This window comes from Marmota monax, unplaced genomic scaffold, assembly GCF_021218885.2.
Source record: "Marmota monax isolate L192 unplaced genomic scaffold, Marmota_monax_Labrador192_F-V1.1 WCK01_AAM20220418_F8-fsc00022, whole genome shotgun sequence".
Classification (NCBI taxonomy): domain Eukaryota; kingdom Metazoa; phylum Chordata; class Mammalia; order Rodentia; family Sciuridae; genus Marmota; species Marmota monax.
In genome coordinates, this window is record NW_026695215.1 from 19,021,466 (window position 1) to 19,044,032 (window position 22,567).

A 22,567-nucleotide genomic window follows, 5' to 3' on the forward strand; every position below is an offset into this window, starting at 1 on the left:
ACTGAAGCTGGTTGAAATGAACTTTAGCTTCCCTCCTCCTCCCCCCCCCCCCTCCTCCTCCCCCCCTCCTCCCCCCTCCCCCTCCTCCTCCTCCCCCTCCCCCCTCCTCCCCCTCCCCCCTCCTCCTCCTCCTGTTTATTTTATTTATTTATTTTTTTAGAGAGAGAGAGAAAGAGAAAATTTTTTTAATATTTATTTTTCAGTTTTCGGCAGACGCAACATCTTTGTATGTGGTGCTGAGGATTGAACCGGGCCGCACGCATGCCAGGCGAGCGCGCTACCGCTTGAGCCACATCCCCAGCCCCCCCCCCCTTTTTTTTTTTTTAATTTGGTTTGTTTCTCCATGATTAGCTCCCCCCTCCCCTGTCTTTACTGAGGTACTTTCCGCTGTTGGTTTTGGTTATTGTTTTTCATTTCTTCCTCATGTAGTGTTTTGCTCAAGATGCTTTGCAGTGCTGGTTTTCTGGCTGCAAATTCTTTTAACTTTTGTTTATCATGAAAGATTTTTATTTCGTTGTCGTACCTGAAGCTTAATTTTGCTGGATACAAAATTCTTGGTTGGCATCCATTGTCTTTCAGTGTTTGAAATACATTGTTACAGGATCGTCTCACTTTCAGCGTCTGTGATGAAAAATTTGCCGTTAACCTTATTGGTTTACCCCTCAATGTAATCTGCCTCCTTTCTCTTGTAGCTTTTAGTATTGTCTCTTTGTTCTGTATATTGTATATCTTCATAACAATGTGTCTTGGCGTTGGTCTACTGTGATTTTGTATGCTCGGTGTCCTGTATGCATCTAAAATTTGTACATCCATTTCCTTTTTTATATCTGGAAAGTTTTCTAAAATTATTTCATTCAACAGACTGCTCATTCCCTTGGTTTGGATCTCTATACCTTCCTCTATCCCAATGACTCTTAAGTTTGGTTTTTAATGTTATCTCATATCTCTTAGATGTTTTTCTCGTGGTTTCTTACCAGCCTTTCTGAGTTGGCTAGACTCTTTTCAAGATGATATATTTTGTCTTCATTGTCTGACGTTCTGGCTTCTACTTGCTCCACTCTGTTAGTGATACTCTCATTTGAGTTTTTAATTTGGTTTATAGTTTCCTTCATTTCTAGGATTATTGTTTGATTTTTTTTTTTATAATCTCTATCTCCTGGTAAAGTTGCTTATTTGCTTCTTTTATCTGTTGATTCAATTCATTTTCAATGTGCTCTTTCATTGTTTGAATTTGCTGTCTCATGTCCTCTTTAAGATTCCATTCCATCTGTCTAAGGTATTCCTTGAGTTCTTTATTTGACCATTTTTCTGATGCCTCTAGGTTCTCCTGTATATTTAGGCTGTCCTGCATTGTTTGTAGTCCTTTTCTTCCTTGCTTTTTCATGCTGCTCATGTTACTTCCGGTTCTGTTTGACTGCTGAGTTACTGTTTACTCCTATAAATTTATTTGGTTTTGTGTATCTCCGGAGTCTCTCTTTTGTGATGGGAGACTATGACTAGAAATGATGAATTTTGTTGCACTTTAATGCAGATTCATTCATTTCCTATACTGTGTACGGATTCTGATGGCATATAGCCATCAGAAATTTAAAAAAATTAAAGAAAAATGTGGCTAGTGTGTTTTGAGTGTTTGTAGCTAAGATATTGTGTAGACAGCATTTTTGGGAAAAGGTATGGCTATCATGGAGTAACAAAACAATTCAGAGCTCTTTGTACCTGTCTTATTTTTTGCTTTCTTTTTCCTTTAATTGAGGAATATTCATCTGTGTTATGTGATTATGTGTATTTAAGGTCACTTGTAGAGGAGACTTCCCAGTCTCACTCCTATTCCATTTCCATGTATTATATTCCTTTTCTTGACCCTTTAAACCCTGTACAAAACCCTTACCTCTGCTTTGAGAGTCACAGGTTTAGTGGATTGGTTACTAGGAATGTATTCCTCAACTGTTTTTGTTTTAAAGAAAAGTCCGATAACTTTTGTTACTTTCCAAGTTATAGGAGTTCTTTTTTTTTTTTAATATTTATTTTTTGGTGTAGATGGACACAACACAATGCTTTTATTTTTATACAGTGCTGAGGATCAAACCTGGGTCCTGCCCGTGCTAGGCGAGCCCTCTACTGCTGAGCCACAATCCCAGCCCCAGGAGTTCTTATCCTTAATTTTGTGTACTCTCCTTATCACCACCCCCACCCATTTATGGGGTATCTCGTAATATTTTGGTACATGTATACAAAGTGTTATGCTCAATTCAGGGTAATTAGCGTATTTATCACTTTAAACATCACTTGTTTGTGGTGAGAACATTCAAGATTCTTTCTTATAGGTATTTTGCAATATACAATATGAAATTGTGGAGTAGAGTCACCCTACTTGTTCATTGTGTATGTATACTGCATTCTCTTTATCAGTTCATGTTTATGGGCAGTTAGGTTAATTAAAAAGAGTGCAGATATCATACTGATTTTATTTTCTTGGGATTGTGTGACAGTTTTGTTTTTAATTTTTTGGGGAAACATCCACATTGTTTCCATAATGGCTATAGTATTTCTATTCTTACCAGCAATGTCTAAGCATTCCCTTTCTCCGCGTCTTCCCCAATACTTATCTTTTATGTTACTTCTTCTTTCTTTTACCTTTTTAAAATAATAACCATTCTGACTGGAGTGGGGCTATATTTCCTTGTAGTTTGATTTGTATTTCTCTGATGACTAACATACACATTTTTAATTAAACATGTTTACTAGGTTTTAGGCATTATAAATACAGCAATAAGTAAAAAGAACAATTCCTGCCCTTAAGGAGCTTTCATTCTTTTATGCTTTTGTCTATCTGCCCCTTCTTCCTGTGCCTAAGAGTTAATACTCATTAAAGAGTTCGAGGTATTCCTACAGTCACTCTCCATGGCTACTATATGAATTATGGCTTCATTTATTATTGCAGATGAGAATGCTGAGGCATAGTGGGTTGCAGATTTAGAAAGTAGCATACATGTTATGAGTACCTAGGCAGTTTGGCTCCAGAATTCAAACTCTTAATAACTCTACTCTGTTTCCTTTTGATTTTTAGGATTGTGTTACCAAGAGATTGTAAGAATAGCATTTTAGGATAAATTGTTAGGTGAGAGAGTAGAATAGTGATTATTGTTACAAATGAACTTTATCGCTGTCCCAGTGAGCACATGATTAAATTGTGGTTAAAAGTATCCTTTTGTATGCTTAATATCTGAGAGTTTCTAGATTAATGTTATCAAAGGATTTACCACTCTCTTTTCTTGGTTTTTTTTTTTTTTTTTTGGTATTGCGGATTGAACTCCAGGACACATGACCCCTGAGCCACATCTCCAGCCCTATTTTGTTCAGAGATAGGGTCTCACTGAATTGCTTAGTGCTTTGCTTTTGCTGAGGCTGGCTTTAAACTTGAGATCCTCCTGCCTCAGCCTCCTGAGCTGCTGAGATTACAGGCGTGATCCACTGCACCTGGTCTTTTCTAGTATCTTTATGTTGCCTGGTGATTTAGGTCATCTTTTAGTGTAAATTGCTATGTAACTTGGAAGATCTAAATCTGTTTTGGCAATCTTCCTGAAAGAGCTACAAAATCAGTCTTCATTCACAGATTAAGTTTCACTGAGAGGAGAGATTGAAATGTTTTCTTGGTTGAATACTACTTCCATGTTTGTATTAAAGATAATTCAATTATATATTTATGTATGTTATATTGGATTTTTTTTTCTCTTAATATCCTTAATTTGATATCATTCACATAGGTGATAATCATAATTCTAGCAAAAATAGTTAACAACTATATTACTTCTGTGTAGTTAGAATACCATTTAATAGAAACTGTTGAAAAGCAGCTTCTTAAATAATCTTGTTGTCATTGTAACCATTGATTTGCTTAGCAAATTTTGTGGTGCCCTACCACCACCATCACCTGCCTGTGTGTTTGTGTGATGTATACACTGCTAAGAGAATCTTCAGGAATAAAAAATGAGGCTCAAATTAATAACATTTTATTATATAGTTAATATAATTACATTGATAGTGAATTCCTGTGATTAAAGAAATAGGACCTAGTGATTTACAAATAAAACTTCATGTAATTGGAAATATTCTGTGCCCTTTAAATCCTTGCGTTTGATTCAGTTAATAATCATGTATGAGACAGAGTATATACTATGAGATGATTAGGTTAGCAGTTGTATTCTGCATCATTACCCTACCTTCATCCTTTGCAGCATGGTATATGACTTCAAAGATATTCCTTGTTTTAATAAATGGGGGCATTGTGTCTGTATTTGCATATCTACATGAACTTTTTTACACTTAAATCTACGTGAGGTCAAACACTGACTAAGGAACAAGAAATATTAAGATATCAATACATAAATTAGCTAGCATCTATTAGATACCTTAATCTGCTGATACATTATTTACTTTTTTTAGAGCAGTTTTAAGATTTATACTAAAATTGAGCAAAAGTCTGACTGATTTCTCTTATACCCACTGACTCTAGCTCAATCTCTCCTACTATCAACATAGTTACCAAAGTGGTACCTTTGTTAGAATACAACCTACATTGACATGGCATTACCATCCAAAGTCTGTAGATTTTGAATTAGAATTCACTCAGTGGTATATCCTACAGGTTTTTGACAGCTATATTACATATCCATCATTACAGTATCATTCATAAAAGTTCCACTGCTCTTAAAACCCCCTGTGCTCTGCCTATTCATTTTCATTCTGGCCTGCACCATCCTGCAACCACTGATCTATTGTCTCCATAGATTTGTTTCTTCAAAAGTACTGTATAATTCAAGTCATGCAGTATGCACCCGTTTCAGATTGACTCCTTTCACTTAGTAATATTTATTTAAGATTTCTCTTCTTTTCATGGCTTGATTGTTTATTTCTTTTAAATACCAAGCAATATTCTGTTGTCTGTACCACAGTGTGTTTTTCTATTCACTACTAGAGGATGTCTTGGTTGTTTCCAAGTTTTGGCAATCATGAATAAAGATATGGTAAACATCCTTGTGCAGGTTTCTGTGTGGATTCACCTTATTTGGATAAATATTAAGTAGTGAGATTGCTGGAGGTACTGATTGATTGTATCTATTTATCTGGCATATCACTTTATTTTTAAATAATTATTATTTTTTTTTTCCAATTAACAGGGTTACCTTTGTGGTTGTTTTAAAATTTTGAATTATACAGAACTTGATTCTTTTGCTGCATTGTGGAACAACCGCTCTAGCAATGATTACTTCAGAGTTACCAGTGTTACAGTAAGTATTAGAATTTTCTTTCCTGTTTTAAAAAGAAAGATGGATACAGATTCTATATTATGGGGTTCTCTTTGATGAGACACAGTAAATATGTTCTTTGATATTGAGACAGTATGTTTGAAAGTTTAAGTATTTGAGTATATAATTACCATATCCATTCATGTCCTTGCTAAGAGAATGTCAGCATGTTCTCTGATATTGAACAAAAAAGATGTTAATGTCCTATATCTGGGCTCAGCAAATTATGACCCAAGAGCCAAATGCTGCCTATTTTTGTAAATTGTTATTGGATCAGACTAACACTGGTTTTGCTTTATATAGTGTTCTTCACATACATGTTATGGCTGCTTTATACTTTAAATTATGATGATGAATATTATCTCAGAAGCCAAAAAATATTCAATCTGGCCATTTACAAGGAAAAGTATATTAACTTTAACCCTATATCATGCTTTTTATACCTTCTCCCTGCTCTCCTTTAAATTTTTTAAAAGGTTCTTTCTATCCCCTGACATTGAAATTGTTGGCTATTCTGATTACCTGAAGTAATGTAAGGTAATACTATTTGATGTTTTTGGTGGCATCTCCTTAGATTTGGAGGACAAATTTAGAACTGGAATTTCTTTTGGAATCTCTGGGAAATATGTTAACAGTAATAGCAGATACTGTTCATTTCATAGCTATAAATCAAGGATCCATATACTTTGGCCCTATATGATAATGATGGTTTAGCTATAATGAAAGTGATGAATTTAAACATTTATCTTATTACTGGTCCTGTTAATCTATATACCTCTTTTCCAAAGGACAGCCTTCTGATTACTCTCCTGGATTTCTTTTTTCCCCTCAGTTCCAAGAAATAAAGCTTTCTAAATTCCTTACCTGGCCTAAAAGATGGTTAATACATTCCTTTGTTCTTTCTCTCTAATATAGAAAATAGAAGTCTTTTCTACCTACTTACTTCATGCGTCTGTACCTTGACTTGAATATAACACTGATTTTTTGCAGTCCCCATGGTTTTTTGTTTGTATGCTTGCTTTTGCTTTTTGTGTTTATGCACTTCTATCCTTACCTGTCTAACTCAGGTAAGAACTCAGGTATCCACCTATGCGTGTCTCTAGCAAAGTGTTATGCCTCTAAGAAAGCTCCTTTGAACCCTCAAGTTTTAGGTAGGTGTCCTTCTGTGCTCCTACATTTCCATATTTTTTTTTCTTTCACCATGCTTAAAATAACATTCCCTCTCTCTTTGTTTCTGATGCATCTCCTAAACTGTGCATTTTTGTGTCTAATTTTTCTGGTATGATTTGCTCCTGGCACACACTAATATTAGACAGGCCCTCATGTTAATAACTCTTTGATAAAATATGAAACAGGTTATATTTAAACTGTGTTAGTATTTAAAGATGATGTATGGATGTTTAGTGTTATTATGCTTTGTAACTGAAATATTTTCAGAAAAATGTAAATCTGTAATGTCTATGTATTTAGAGGGAACTGGGTAAATGAACTCTGGTTTAGATTTGTCAACTAGAGATAAAGTTGAAAACTAATAAACATCATTTTCTGGGATTTTTGTTGATGTGTTATATATTCTATCACAGCCTTCTGTCTTGGTGACAAAATACCAGAGATAATCAACTTATAAGGAAGATAGATTCATTTTGGCTTATAGTTTCAGAGATTCTAGTCCATAATCAGTTGTCCCTGTGAGTTGGTGAGGATCATGGTGGAGAGTATGTGGTTGAGCAAACTGCTCATCTCATGGCAACCAGAAAGCAAAGAGAGAAAGGAAGTGGCTGGAGCCCCAGCATCCCCTTCAAGGGCATGCCTCCACTGCTTCCTAAAGGTTTTATCACTTCCCTGTTGTGCCAAGGGTTGGTGACCAAGTCTTTAACACACGGGCCTTTGGGAGAACATGTTTTCAAACCATAGTACCTGTCTTCATTGTAGAGGAATAAACACTTCAATTTCCACCATTTATAAAGTAAAGATAATATATGGGTATAGTATTGGAAAATAGCTATTTCATTCATTTATATATTGTATATGATTACATTTATGCTGTGGGATCAGAGTAGTAGCTGTAGAAATCTGAAGACCCACAAGTCTAAAATATTAACTGTGAAGTCCTTTTAAGTTTGCTAAGTCCAAGATATTATTTATAGTTTTAAATAGAAGATTTGCAAGCAGGGATTAACATGATATGAGAATGTTTTGGTAGTAATGTGTAGAATGGCTCGGACAGAGGGGATGATAAAAACAGGGAGATTAATTGAGATCATTTTGGGGAGTGGTGATCATGGTAATTAATAATAATGGAAAGAATGAGTGATAGATTATTATACTGAGAAGGATGACTGGGGAGGACTTGTGTTAGCAGGAGGCACAAGAGGAAAAGTGATACCATCATGAATTTGAATAAGAGAATAATAGTGGTGATACAAGTTTGTATAGTAATTTAAAACACACTCATGCACTAAACTTTCAAAAGCAGTTAAATAATGATGTTTCCATTAGCAGAGAGAGCCAGAACTTAATCAGAATTGGCCTTAAGTTTTTTCATTTTTAAAAATTACAATTAACGCTGGGAACACTGATGCACGCCTGTAATTCCAGCAGCTTGGGAGGCTCTGAGATAAGAAGATCGTGAGTTTAAAGCCTGCCTAAGCAACAGCAAGGTGCTAAGCAACTTAGTGAGATCCTGTTTCTAAATAAAATACAAAATAGGGCTGGGGGTGTGGCTCAGTGGTCATGGGTCCCTGAGTTCAAGCCCCAGTACAAAAAAACAAACAAACAAAAAACCACACACACACACACACACACACACACATAAATTACACAAATTAATGGATTTCACTGTGATATTTCCATACATGCATATATTATACATTGATAATTGTCATCCATTCTTTTTCCACCCTTTTCCTCTTCTCATTCTCACCCCCCTTCCCTCCCTCTTCCTATTTCCCACTTTGGACTAATTTTAGATGTATTTGGTGAATGTGAGGTAGCTTTCAAAGAAGCACATATACAAGTTAATAATCTTGAATCAGAGATCTGAAATGTGGTCAGATCTACTGATAAGGTATCCAAGTAATTTTTATAGAAGTTATACATTAAGTGGAAGAGATATATCTACAAAGGAGAAAAGAGCAGACACTGAGAATTAAGCTTTAAGGAAGCAAAACAAGGAGAGACTAAAAAGAACATTAGTGAAGCAGATTGAAAATAGTAGATTTTGAATTCGATTTACTATTGCTATTACTATTGTATATCCTTCCTGCTTTTTGTAATTTTATGTAGTTCCTTAATAGAGTTAGTAATGTAGAATTTAGTGAAGAGATTCTTGTTCATATGATGTATTCTTTTTCAGTGCCATGTTGGAGCCAACCTGTATTGGCTTGTGAAAGCCAAAACTTTCAGGAAGTTTTGAAAGCCTGTTAAATACAACCATAGCCATTATAAAACATTAAGTGACATAAGCTTAAAATTAAATCATACTAAAAATAAAAATATATACTCAATTCATAATTTTCTAATTATTTTGCATATATCACTGTTGAGGTTGTAACTTAACACCTGTTGTATACGTATGGTGGAATATGGTTTAAAGATGTACTGCATTTCATCATTTCTCAACTCTTTATGCCACTTTGATAGTTTGAAATTGGCTATGGCTATGTAAATATTCCCAGTATTTACACCATGAAAATGAGGAAATACCACAAATCATGATTTGATTTACTGTTTAGTTTATTGTGTACGGAGTTTAGAAAATTAGAGGGAAGTTGTTAAGAATGTGCTCTAAACTTAGAGGTGTGTTAGATATAGCCTTACATTATGAATAGAACAATATTCTTTTTTTTTTAAGAGAGAGAGAGAGAGAGAGAGAGAGAAAGAATTTTAATATTTATTTATTTTTGTTTTTGGTGGACACAACATCTTTGTATGTGGTGCTGAGAATCAAACCCAGGCCGCAGGCATGCCAGGAGAGCGTGCTACCGCTTGAGCCACATCCCCAGCCCCACAATATTTTTCTAGTATTGAGAACTCTTCTGATTCAGCAAATAAGTTGCTTGTAGTATTGACTAATGAGTGAAATTCCAACTGAGATCTTTTTCATTTCACTTTGACATTCTGTTCATTAAAGTGAATAACAAAAAATACTACTTTTTCATGTCAGAAACTCTTGTTTATTCATCAGTTACAACCATAATTTTAGATAAGGATGAAAGAGTTATACTTATCAAAATCATTTTGTGAGAACCAAGTGGCTATGTGGAATTTGCAGTAAAGAGTAGTGTATATTTTAATATTATTTGTAGACTGTATACTATGAATCCTTTATTTTAATAATATTTGTAACATTTATAATAACTTACTAAAGTAAGAGTCCCTTGATAAACATTTTTTAAATTAAATTCTTTATTCTAATTTGTCATATACAACGGCAGAATACAATTCATTTCACATTACACATATAGAGCACAATTTTTCAAGTCACTGATTATATACAAGTATTTTCGTAACATTTGTGTCTTCATACATGTACTTAGGGTTATGATGTCTAACTCATTCCACCATTTACTAGGATTTCTCTGACTTTAAGGATTTTATAGAATTCCTCCTAACCCTCCATCTTTTTATACTGAAGAATTAGTGTTTTGCATTTATATTTTATATATAAGCTGCCCTTTCCACAGTCATTTCCTCCTTTTAATTTTCCTCTTTATTTGGGAGTTCATTTCATTCAATGTTAATGTGATATTAAGCAGGAAGGATAAAAATTTTGGTTTAGTGAAGAGTTTTTCTGAAAGTAGAAATATTAACCACCTGTATTTAGTGATACAGCAGGAGATAAGGAAAGTAGTAGAATAGTGCTGCATTTAGCGCTGCATTGTATTTATTAATTAATTTGTTTACTAAAATAATGTTTTCTAGGGATTCAACTAATGAAACTACTGCTCATTCTGATGCTGGCAGCGAACTTGAAGAAACAGAGGTCAAAGGAAAAAGAAAAAGGGGTCGTCCTGGCCGGCCTCCAGTATGTATTTACTTGTCTTCTTTATTTCTTTAATAGTCATGATTTAAATGGTTTTCATAATAGCTATTTGTTAATTGTTGTACTAGTGCTGCTTTAACACTCTTTTATTATTATTTGTAAAAATTCTAGTGAAGGCTCAGAAATTTTTGGAAACTTTTCTTTGTAAACTAGCTTAGCAGTGATAAGAAAAAGGAAATTATTGTATCTTTTTTTGCCTTCCATATTTGGCTCATCATTTGAAGGCATAGAAGTAGTTCTAACATTTGCATGGGGTATAGTTATTTAAGAGTCCTGCTTTTCACTTGAAATTCTTGATTACTTCTTTTTTGACTCTCTGTTTTGTTGTGCTCTTATGAGTTCAGTTTGAGAGTACTAGTTTGAAGATCTGGGATTAGACTGAGAATATAGTCTCATTGATAGATGATTGAGAATTTTAGAAGATCTTTAGATATCCTTCCTCTGAGGATACCTGTACATGTTCTAAGACTTTCAGTTAATTAAACATGCATAAACTTTTCAGAGATAATGGTAACAATATGTCAAGAGGTTAAGGCTTGTAGCATTCTGTACTAATGTATGACAATTTTTGCTACTAGTAGTTTTTTTCCTCCCTCTGTGATGAAAGTTCTTATGAATAATTTTAGCCTACTTTTATAGGAGACATAGTAGTATCATGAATACCCCCACACACATTTACCTAGTCTCCATCTTCAACAAGTAGTATCATGACCCTTCCTACCCGCCTGCTATATACCCATTGTCCATCTTCAGCAGTTCTTTTTTTTAATGTAATTTTAAAATTTATATATGACAGCAGAATGCATTTTCACATCTTCATACATGTATTTTATATAATGATGAGGGTCTCCTTTCGCCATCCATGCTATTCCCCTTCTCCCTTCTTTTCCCTTCCATTCAGCAGTTCTTAATATGGCCAGTCTTGTTTCATCTCTCCACCTCTTTGCTTTCTTTCTTTCTCATATTATTTCATCTGTAAATATTTTAAAATGTATAAATGTGTTGGATAAAACAAACTATGCTTTTCCTCTATTCTCACCACAACAATCAACAAGGAAGACTTCAGTGACCTCAGAAGGTTTAGGGATTTTTTTTTTTTCCTTACCAGTAAGTAAGCAAGCAAGTATTTTGTAGAAGCAGACATCAGCTGGTTATCTTGTAATCCAATTTATTCTGACACCATCTATCTGGCATGGGTTCTACCACTGATTCACAATCCCAGTCCATCATCTACCTGAAGATAGTATCAGATACCATAGGTTGAGGGCTCAGTCCCAAATTCCCACTACCATTAGTTATAAGGCCCAGGTTGTTTTGCCTATGCTTCTAACCCAACTGTCTATAAATTGGGTTTCCTACAGCCCTTTCCTTTGATTAATTTGCTTGAGCAGCTCACAAAACTCAGGGAAATAGTTAGCTTTACCAGTTTATTATAAAGGATATTATGAAAAATGAAGATAAAGAGAAGCATAGGTAGAGATATGAGAGAAGGGGCACTGAGCTTTAATACTTGTTGAGGGTGTGCCACCTTCTGGGAACCTCAACATGTCCAGCTGGCCAGAATCTCTCTGAACTCTGGTCTTTGGGGGTTTTATGGAAACTTTATTGCATATCTAATGCTAGTTCACTGGATTGGGAAACCCAGCAAGGCCTGTCTGCTTCAGTAGCTTTTTGACCTCTCTCCAGGGTATGGGGCAGTAGGCCTCTGGAATGAGGTGAGCGTCTCATGACCTAGTACCGGGCAAGGATAATTTAGATTGGGGGGGTGTGGGCAGCTCCAAGACAAGAAAGCAAGGGAAGCAGAGTTTGTAGGACCTGCTTTAGGGAAGAGAGTTTCTACTTTCTATGGCCTGCCTTGAGGTCAGAGAGATGATCCAGGAATACATGAAAACAAAAAATATTGATTGTAATATTATAGTCACTTAAAAAAAAGTGAGGGCTTACTTTGTTTACACTGCAATATTAGTATCACACCCCAAGATAACAGTGTTTTATTAATATAACAAAAAAAAACACTTATATAGTTTGTTGGTTAGAAACATGATGCAAATTCTACCCACCTGTTGTAGTTTATGGTTATGTTGTTTAACCAGTTATTGTAGATAGATAAATAGATATAAATATAGAAGTCTTTCATAGTGAGTTAATAAGATTTTTTGATATAATTACTTTTCTGTTTGCCCGAATTCTTAGTTACTTATTTTTCCAGGTCAAACTTTTTTTTTTTTTTTTCCCAAAGATGGAAGGCAAACTTCTTCCATTTGAGTACACACTTGTTACACTTGGTTTTAACTTCTACCTACCTTTATTTAGTGAAATTGCAGCTATATAATCTAATAGATAAATAGTACATCTACAGGATGAACTTGGAATTGGAAAAAATATCACAGTAAAATAACCTTTTAGGCTTGTGTTATTTATACTTTAGTCATTATATTCATACTCAATAGTTCACAGGGCTGTCCACTCCATTTCATTATCAGGGAGACAACACAACACAGTAGAATACTACCTCCTGAGGTGTTTTAAAAAAAAAAATTTTTTTTTGTTTTAGTTTAGTTGTATTTGGACACAATACCTTTATTTTATTTTTACGTGATGCTGAGGATCAAACCACACATATGCCAGGTGAGCCTTCTACCTCTGAGACCCCAGTCCCCTCCTGAGCTTTTAAATTGGGTTTTGCATTGAGTGGTGATTTTTAATGTCATTTAATCCTCACACCACTGCTATGATATAGCTCTTCGTGCATTTTACACAGCAGAAAACAGACTTTAAAAGAGGAAATTGCTTAAGATCATACACAGTGAGTAGCAGAATTAGGATTTAAATGAATATCCCAATTCCCGTATTCTTTTTCTTAAGGAATTCGGAATACCGGTCTGTTAATATTGAAATAAATGATTGTCAGAATGATCATATTTGACTTATGTACCAGGTACTTGTTCTGAAGACTGAGTGGGCATTTTATGTCAACTAGTTCCTTTTTGGATAAATGCAAATTTGAATAATATATAACTAATTTTTTGTAGTTGTAAATGGAGAGCATGTCTTTATTTTATTTATTTTTATGTGGTGCTAGGGATCGAAACCAGTGCCTTACACGTGCTAGCTAGGCAAGCGATTATATATAACTTTGTTTAGCTATGTTTTATTACATTCTTTAATTTATTCTTATTTCTGCTTCTTTACTTCCTTTAAAAACTTTTAATTGGCCCATAATTGTATGCACATATGAGGTACATTATACATTGTGATGTACATAATGTATAATGATTAAATCAGGGTAATTATTGTATCTAGTTCAATTTTGTTAAGTTTTATGTGTTTGGGTATTTCTCCTTTTTTTTTTTTGCTTTTTTAAAAAAAAATATATATTTTAAGTTGTATATAATACCTTTATTTTATTTTTATGTGGTGGTGAAGATCAAACCCAGTGCCCCATATGTGCTAGGCAAGCAGTATACTGCTGAGCCACAACCCCAGCTCATATTTATTGCTTTTTCAAAAGGGTTTATCTATGTTTCTTAATGGATTACTTTTTAAGGGGACTTATTCTGTTTTTATTCATTTGGTTAACTATAAACGGTCTTAAGAGCATACTGATAGGAACAGTTTTGCTTTCCTTGTTAACATATGCCTAGGGTTCACCTTATGTTTAGGGGACATTTCAGTATATAAATATTTTTAATATGCTAATTTTTCAAAACATTTTTTTGCCACTAGACCTCCTTTTTGTGGAAGTAGGACAGTTGTCCTACATAGTATTTGTTGTTATTGCATCTCTTTATGCAAATAATTACAGGCTTACCTCAGAGACATTGCAGATTTGGTTCTAGAACACCACAATAAAGTGAGTCATACCAATTTTTTATTTCCCAGGACAAGTAAAAATTATGTTTTCACTGTATTGTTGTGTGTTAAGTGTGCCATAGCATTGTATCTAAAAATGTATACCTTAGTTAAAATATGTTTTGGGAAAAAATGCTAAGTCATTTGAGCCCTGAGGAGTCATTTTGCTTTTTTGGTGGAGGATGTTACCTGCCTATTGAAAGTTGCTGACTGATTAGGGTGGTGGTTGTTGAACCAGTCTTGTGATTGCTGTTGAATGTGGCTCTGTAAATTTCTTAATATAAGATAATAACGAAGTTTGTCACTGCAGTTGACTCTTCTGTTAATGGACAATTTCTCTGTAGCGTTCATAGCTCTTTGTGTTAGTATCTTATTCATTGTTTCAAAATTGCGATCAGTTCTTTCAAGCCCTGCCTTTGCTTTATCAACTAAAGTTATGTAGTACTCAGCCCTTTTTTTGTCATTTAAGCATTGTTCACAGCATTTTCTCAGAAGTCATTTCGATCTCTAGAAAATCTTTCTTCACTCATCTCTCAGTATCAACTTCTCAGCTACTAAAGTTTTATCATGAGATTACACCAATTTATTCACATCCCCAGGCTCATCCCTAATTGTTCTTATTATTTCTAGCACATGTGCAGAGTCTTCCTCTGCAGAAGTCCTCTGCCCTGAAAGTCATCTATGAGGGTTGGAATCAACTTATTTTAAACTCCTGTTAATGCTGGTATTTGGCCTCCTCCCATGAATCACATCTGTTCATAATAGAATGTATGATGGTAAATCCTTTCCAGAAGATTTTTCCATTGATTTTCCCCAGACTCATCAGAGGAATCATTCTGTGTGGCAATGGTAGTATTTTTATTTAGTATTTTTTAAATATAAGATTTGGAAGTCACAAATACTCTTTGATCCACTGGCTGCAAAATGGATGTTATTAGCAGGAAAGAAAACAACATTAATCTCATTGTACATTTCCATCAGATTTCCATCAGATGACCAGGTGCATTGTCAATGGAAAGTACTAATTAGCGAAGAACACTCCCACCCCATGCTCAAAAAGCAGTAGGCCTGAACAGGGGATGTTGTAAATAGATGTCTCATCATTCAGGTTTTATTGTTACATTTATAAAACATTGCACATTTAGTATAATTCTTAAGGACCGTAGGATTTTCAGAATAGTAATTGAACGTTGATTTTAGCTTAAAGTCACCATTTGGTTTAGTCCACAGCAAGTCAACCTGTTCTTTGAAGCCTTGAATGCAGGCATTTACACATCCTTCTCTAGCACCTTCTTCCATTGTAAGGCTATTTCATCTACATCGGAAGCCTCTTGTTTGGTATAGCCAATTATCACTTATCTTGTCTAGATGTTCTGGGTAACAGGGAATAGGGAGACTTGAGGAGAGGAAGACATGCTGCAGGACCACCAGTTATTGGAGCAGCTAGAACACAACACCATTTATTGATTAAACTCACCATATTGTATTTGCTTTATAAGAGTAAAGCAAAGATCCCTAATCATGGATCACCACAATAAGTGAAAAATCATATTTTTTCACAATATGAAAATAATTTGATATTTTTTCATATGAAATATAAGTATTACCAAAATTTTCAGAGACAGGAAATGAGCACATACCGTTGGAAAAATGGCACCAATAGACTTTAGTTGATGCAGAATTGCCACAGACCTTCACAGTTAATGTGAAATTCTAGAATATGAGGAGTGCTTTGAAAGATATCTTAACACTATGCAGTATCATGCTTATACCATTGTGATTGTACTGATAAGACATCTTATATGTCTACACACAACACTTCTTTGGTGATCACATCCAATCTCATGACTAACCTGACATCTCAGATTTATGTCCTTATTTCACAGATTATGACTTGTATTCAGATACCTTTTGAGCTCTTCATTTAGATATTTAATGGGCCTAAAGTGTTTAAAAACCTATAAATAAACTCTGAGTTTCCTATCTTCTGCCCACCTCCTCAGTAATGATAGGCTTTTCCCTGTAGTTGCTCAGATCAACTTTGGAGTCATCCTTGATTCTTTCTTAACCTGTATTCAGTCTGTTAGAAAATCCTCTTTAGTCTAATTGCAAATATTATCTACCATTTTTAAAATTCAAACTATTAAAATAGTTTAAGCTAACATGTGCTTTTGCTCAAACCTATCAGACTTGTTCCTTGTCTTAAGGTCCTGTTTCAAAGTGTAAATTTTTGTGTGCCCCTCTCCCCACTTTCCCCAATATAGCTTTCTCTCTTTCCTTCTTTCAGTTCTTGCTCAGAGGTCGTTTTTTTCATTAAGCCCTCTCCTAATGATAGTATTTACCATTACAAATTCTCATCCCAACCTGGCTACCTTTTCTGATTTTGCATGTATATATTTGTGCACACCTGTTTTATTTCGTATTTCCATGGGACTTAATTGTCATCCAACACAGTACAGTCATCCCTGAGTATCTGTGGAAGATTGTTCCAGGACAGATACCAAACTCCAAGATGTTCAAGTCTTTTATGTAAAACTGTGTAGTAAATATGTGTAGTTTACTTCAGAAACCCAAACTGGGTAGTATTACATATAAACGACATATAGATTTCCTTATGCTTGATATCATCTATAGATTAATTTATAATACCTAATTCAATAAATGCTATTTAAAGGGTTATTACACTCTTTTGTTCAGAGAATAATGTTCAAGGGGAAAAGTCTGTACATGTTCAGTAAATATGTAACCATTGAAGACCTAACTACATCCTATATATCAGCCACAACATATTTTCAGTTATTGATTGGTTGAATCCAGTATTGGATAGGGAGGATCAACTGTGTACATGTTACTTAATTTCCTTATTGTCTGTCTCCTTCAACTAGAAGGCACGCCTGACAATGGCACTGATTTTTTTTTTCTGTGTGATTTATTTACTAGTTTCTGACCTTTATTAAGTGCTTAGTAAATATTTATTGAGTAAATGAGTAAATCAGCACTTTTTTCTTCCCCTGGTGTTTTAAAGGGCTTTTATTTTAAAATAATTTTACACACATATTCTAAGAATTTCCAGACACTCTGTACAGATTGTCCAAAAGTTAGCATTTTTTTTTTTTTACATTTGCTTTATCAAATTATTGGTTTTTTTGTGCCTGTACTTGTGTACAACTCTTTCTCTCTGTGTACACACATCTGGGTAAATACATCTATATAGTGTATTAAAATGTTATGTCCTTATTATTTTTGAACTGTTTTAAAGACATAGTGCTATTTTACTTTAATACTTTAGTGTGAATTTCGTAGAAATCAAAAACATTCTTCTACGTAATCATGATAGTACAGTTATGAAAATGAGGACAACGGTATTGACATAACACTGATCCTATACTGATCTCATTCAGATTTTGCTACTTGCCCTAATGATGCCTAAAAGAAAAGAAAAACATTAAATTTTTTCTAACTTTGGATTCAGTGGTTTCGTGTTGCTTTTAGTTTTCATGTATGTCAGTACTTCTATATAACTAACTCATCTTAAATGTCCCTGCTCTTGTGTTTTATTAAGGATTTTGTTCCCTTTGTCCTAATTACATGAGGACCAGTACTTTTGTATCTTCAACATTATTCAACTTTCAGATTGGCATAGTCTTGAGTAGGAGAGGTAAATAAAAAGATGCAGTTTAAAAAAAAAATTCTCCTTCTATATGTGTAAATAGACAAATATAAACAATGAGTATGATATAGGTTAACAGATGATTTTATTTATAATAATTGTATCATAAAATAAGGCTTTCATTTAGAATATTGTAAATTTCATATTTAAATTAGTTTTAATGGCTAGAGAGAAGTACCATAATTAATTAAGTCCTTATTGTTCACTATTCTAAACCATGCTAACAAAAACTATTTTACAAATCAATTTAGCTGTAAAGCCGTTGGTTTTGTTTAAAATTCCTAAAGGTGGAGTTGGGTAGTCAAAAAGGTATCCCCTATTTTCCTAACCTTTTTTCTTTTACTCTTTTTGTGGTGCTGAGGCTTGAACTCATGGCCTGCATGCTAGGCAAATGCTTTACCAAGGATCTACATTCCTAGCCCTTTCTAAAGATTTTGATGTGTATTATTTACCATCATAGAGCAATACATATGGCATTCCCCATTTTACCTTTACAGAGATTGTGAATCTTTGCTAATTTTTAAGTGGTAAAGCTTTCAATACTTTTTAAAATATTTGTTATTTATGTTTCGTGAAATTTAACATTTCCTGCACTATACTTTGCATTTTTATTTTTCAAAGAAACAAAAATTCTACAGAATAATTTTATAGCTTTAAGTCTGTGTGCATTTGAATTTATATTTGTCAGTTGAATTTATGTCTCTTTTCCTTCTGTCAAACTAGTTTTATTGACTTTTTCTTAATTTTTCACTTTTCCTTCTGACTAGTTAATTAGTGCTAGACTTCCTTCCACCCACTTATTTATTTGTTTGTTTGTTTGTTAAGGACCACCACACTTCTCCCGGGAACACAGAATTAAAACCTGAGTCACTATTCAATTTTCTGACCCTCCCTGAGTTACTTTCTTAAATCTAATGAAATGTCATATCTCATTTACTTACCTATCTCCCATATTTATATTTCCCAAGTTCCTGTATTTAGGTCTCATTTTATTAGAATTTGCATTGTTACCTGTCTACTATTATTCTTCTAATTCAGTCTATTTTGTTTTTTAATGCTGTCTTGTTGGTCTGTTTTTACCTGTTCAAATGGCAAGCAGTGCTTTTTAATTTTAACTACCTTACAATGTAATGTTTTGCTGTATTTCTTGATTCATAACCAATAGGATTCATCTCTTGTCCTTTTATTTATGGCTTTTGCTTTCCTACTTCCAACACTTGTTCATGATATTTTTTTTTCTTTCTTGAGTTTATTTTTTCTAAGTTCTGTCTGTGCTTATCTTATAGTACTAGTATTACTATTTTATGAAACAAGTAAGTCTCAACTTGTAGGTCTTTTTGTGTGTGTGTATGTGTGTGTGGAACTTTCCCTGGTTACCAATACCAAAAATAATCTTTGCCTTCTTAAATCCTTTCAGCACTTATCTTAAAGCAAAGTTCCATGAAAGGTATTTTCTTACAGATTTTTAAAAATTTTTTAGTTTTATTTTTTAGTTGTTGTAGACCTTTATATGTGGTGCTGAGAATCAAACCCAGTGCCTCAACATGCCAGGCAAGTGCGCTACCGCTGAGCCCAGCCTCAGCCCCAGCCCCAGCCCCAGATTATTTTTTTTCTGTACCTGTTTATCTGCATATCTTAATCTTTTAATTATATGTATATAACCATTTTCTAGTAAACTGTTCCAAATATATTAATTTACCTTATTTGGATAAAAGGGTTTTAAAAATACACATTCATAGTTTATGAATAAAGTCAGATAAGGTTATTTGTTTTACTGTTGTTAAGTGTTTTGAGTTCTTACCCTTTTGAATAAGCAGCTGGCAGAGATCCTCTCTCATTCTGTGAAGCTCTTTCTTCACAGTCATAATTGTTTTCTTTGCTGTGCTCAAGCTTTTAAGTTTCCTGCTGTCCCACTTATTGGTTCTTGGTTTTTTTGAGCTGTAGGGTTCTTGTTAAGGAAGTCAGTGTCTGCTCTGATGTGGTGTAGTGTTGAGCCTGTTCCCTCCAGTTTCATGTTTCTGGCTTAATTCCTAGGCCTTTGATCTACTTGGAGTTGACTTTTGTGCAGGGTGAGAAACAGTAATCTAGTTTTGTTCTTCTATATATGGATAGCCAGTTTTCCCAGCATTGTTTGTTTAAAAGACTATCTTTACCATATATTTTTGGCACCTTGTCGAGTATCTGATGACTCTGTGGATTTGTCTTCGTGTCTGTCTTCTATCCTGTTGGTCTTCATGTCTTTTTTGATGCCAGCACCATTGCTGTTTTTGTTACTATGACTGTAGTATAATTTGAGAAGCAAATATTTTGATGCACCAACATCAATCTTGTTTGGGATTGCTTTGGCTCTTCTGGGTCTTTTTTTTTTTTTTTTTTGTACTAAGGATAAAACCCAGGGACATTCAAATACTGAGCCCCATCTCTAACCGTTTTTATATTTTGAGAAAGGGTCTTAAGTTGCTTAGGGCCTCACTAAGTTGTGGAGGCTGGCTTTGAATTCACAGTGTCCTGCCTAAGTCTCCTGAACTGCTGGGATTACATGCATGCATCACTGCGCCCAGCTTATTCTTTTCTTTTCAAAGGAATTCGAGGACTGTTGTTTTCTAGTTCTGTGAAGAATGTCATTGATACTTTCATGGTGGAATTGCATTCAGTCTGTGTGGGTTTTGGTGTTATGGCCATTTTAGCAATATCAATTCTGCCCACCTATAAGCATGGGAGATATTTCCATTTTCTAGAGTTGTCTTTTATTTCTTCCTTCACAGTTCTGTACTGCCTAAAGATGCATGGAAGATTGTTTAGACTTGTGACTTTCTAAGCATACATAATATTTTCTGTGAAATTTGTTACTTAATATGTTGCAGGGAAGGATTTGTTTCAGATATTTCAATTTTATTTTCATTAAGAGTGTCATTACCATTTTTTTCCCCCTCATTGTATCCTTTGAAATTAGCTGCAGCAGTGAAGTCTAATTTCTGTATTAGTAGCCCTGTGGGCTGAAGACATTTTACTTACTCTATTGTTTATAGTATACAATAAGCACAACTGTTTCTTTTTCACCACTAATTTACAAAATTGTATTAGGATGCTGAACCATACATCTTAATTACTACAAGTTCTTTGAAAGCCTTGTGGTGCCAGGTAGAAAGATTAACTTTTTTATGTGTCTGATACATAGTAACTATGTGATGAATAAAGAAATAAAAGTGTTCAATGAATGATAAAATATTTTCTAGTAAATTATATTTTGTGGAATGAGTGAGTAAGGTAACATTGGGGATTGGAATACTCACAGAAGTGTTTCTAGACAGTAAATTTCTTAGAACTGGCTTTAAAATTTGAAATATCAAGAAAAGTGCTGTCTTGTTTTATGGACTCTTGTCTTTTAAAATCCTTTTATGGAATCCTTTAAATGATTAAAGATAACATCAAGTGGACATTTTTAATTTATCTGCTTTTCTGTTTGTACTTATCTTTTAAGAAAAAAATTTTTTAAGAAAAAAATTATTGATGAAAGATTGTTGTTTTCTTTTATCTTCCATTTTAAAACTGTTTATTAAAGGTTTCTGGCCTGGTTGACTACATAGTGAGAGATATCCCTTGAGGATCAGAAAATTGATCATATATGAAATTATTGAGCCCATAAGTATGTTGAGATTAATGGATTAATGGAAGCTATTCCATTAATGGAAGTATTTAGTGTTGGAAAAGGGGATTCAAATCTGGAAAAAGCTAGAACGAACTTGGTATTGGATTAATATTGGCATCAACAGTGGACTTAAGGTTTTCTATATATGTAGATGGATACAGTGGCAATACATTTGCATGCGTGCTTGTGCAAGTGTGTGTTGGTGTGTGTATATGAGACAGACACTACTAAAAGTAATAGAAATAAAGAATGTGCTCAACAAATGATGAGGCTTACTCAAAGTAACATAGAAGCCAGTTTGAAGAAGACTCTTCTGGGGAAAATTGAGAATAAAAATAGACTGTAATCCATTGAATAAAGTAAGAACTCCTGGTCCATATTGAAATACGTAAGGGGAATGCCAAGTAATAAAAGTAGAAAGATGGATGGAATTAGAAATTCTATCTCCATTTGTTAGCCATCATAATAATAGGTTATTCAGGAAACACCAGATGGATCCAAAAACAAGTAGATGAATGATCTGATGGTATGTATTTACAAGTTTTATTCTTATCATCTCACAAAATACTTGTAAAATTACAAAGTGAGAAAGAGTAACTTCATGTCAGAGGAATCAGGCCTATGCTTCTTTAACCAAGATGTTAAAATTAACGTGGATGATGGTGCATGCCTATAATCCCAGCAGCTCCAGTGGCTGAGGGAAAAAGAATCATAAGTTCAAACCATCCTTAGCAACTTAGTAAGAACCTGTCTTGAAATAAAAAGTAAAAAGGACTGGGTCTGTGGCTCAGGGGGTTAAGTGCCTCTGGGTTCAACCTCCAGTATCCCCCCAAAAAGATGGTGATTAGGCTGATTGCATCATGTCTTTTCTGATAAAGGATGCACATAGAAGAATGGACTGCTATTTCTCTGATATTCTTGCTGAAAATACATAAGTGAAATCTAATCTTGGAGAAACTCAGACTAAATTGAGGAACAGTCCACAAGATAATTGGCCACCATTCAAAAAATATCAAGGTCATGAGTTAAAGAAGATAGATATATTA

The 22,567-nt window shown here is 34.1% G+C and overlaps 1 protein-coding gene across 3 annotated transcripts in view; it reads left to right on the forward strand.

Annotated features, from left to right (window-relative positions):
• Positions 1 to 22,567, forward strand: part of Stag1 (STAG1 cohesin complex component) — a 360,527-nt gene that overhangs the window by 89,642 nt on the left and 248,318 nt on the right. Inside the window, exons 2-3 of one of the 3 annotated variants that reach the window (XM_046431592.2) lie at positions 5,178 to 5,288; positions 10,230 to 10,332. In XM_046431592.2, the coding sequence (XP_046287548.1) occupies positions 5,260 to 5,288; positions 10,230 to 10,332 (132 nt within the window). In that variant the 5' untranslated portion in view covers positions 5,178 to 5,259. Of the gene's footprint in view, positions 1 to 5,177; positions 5,289 to 10,229; positions 10,333 to 22,567 lie in introns of those variants that run through there. The other 2 variants (XM_046431593.2, XM_058574788.1) reach the window with 2 other exon arrangements.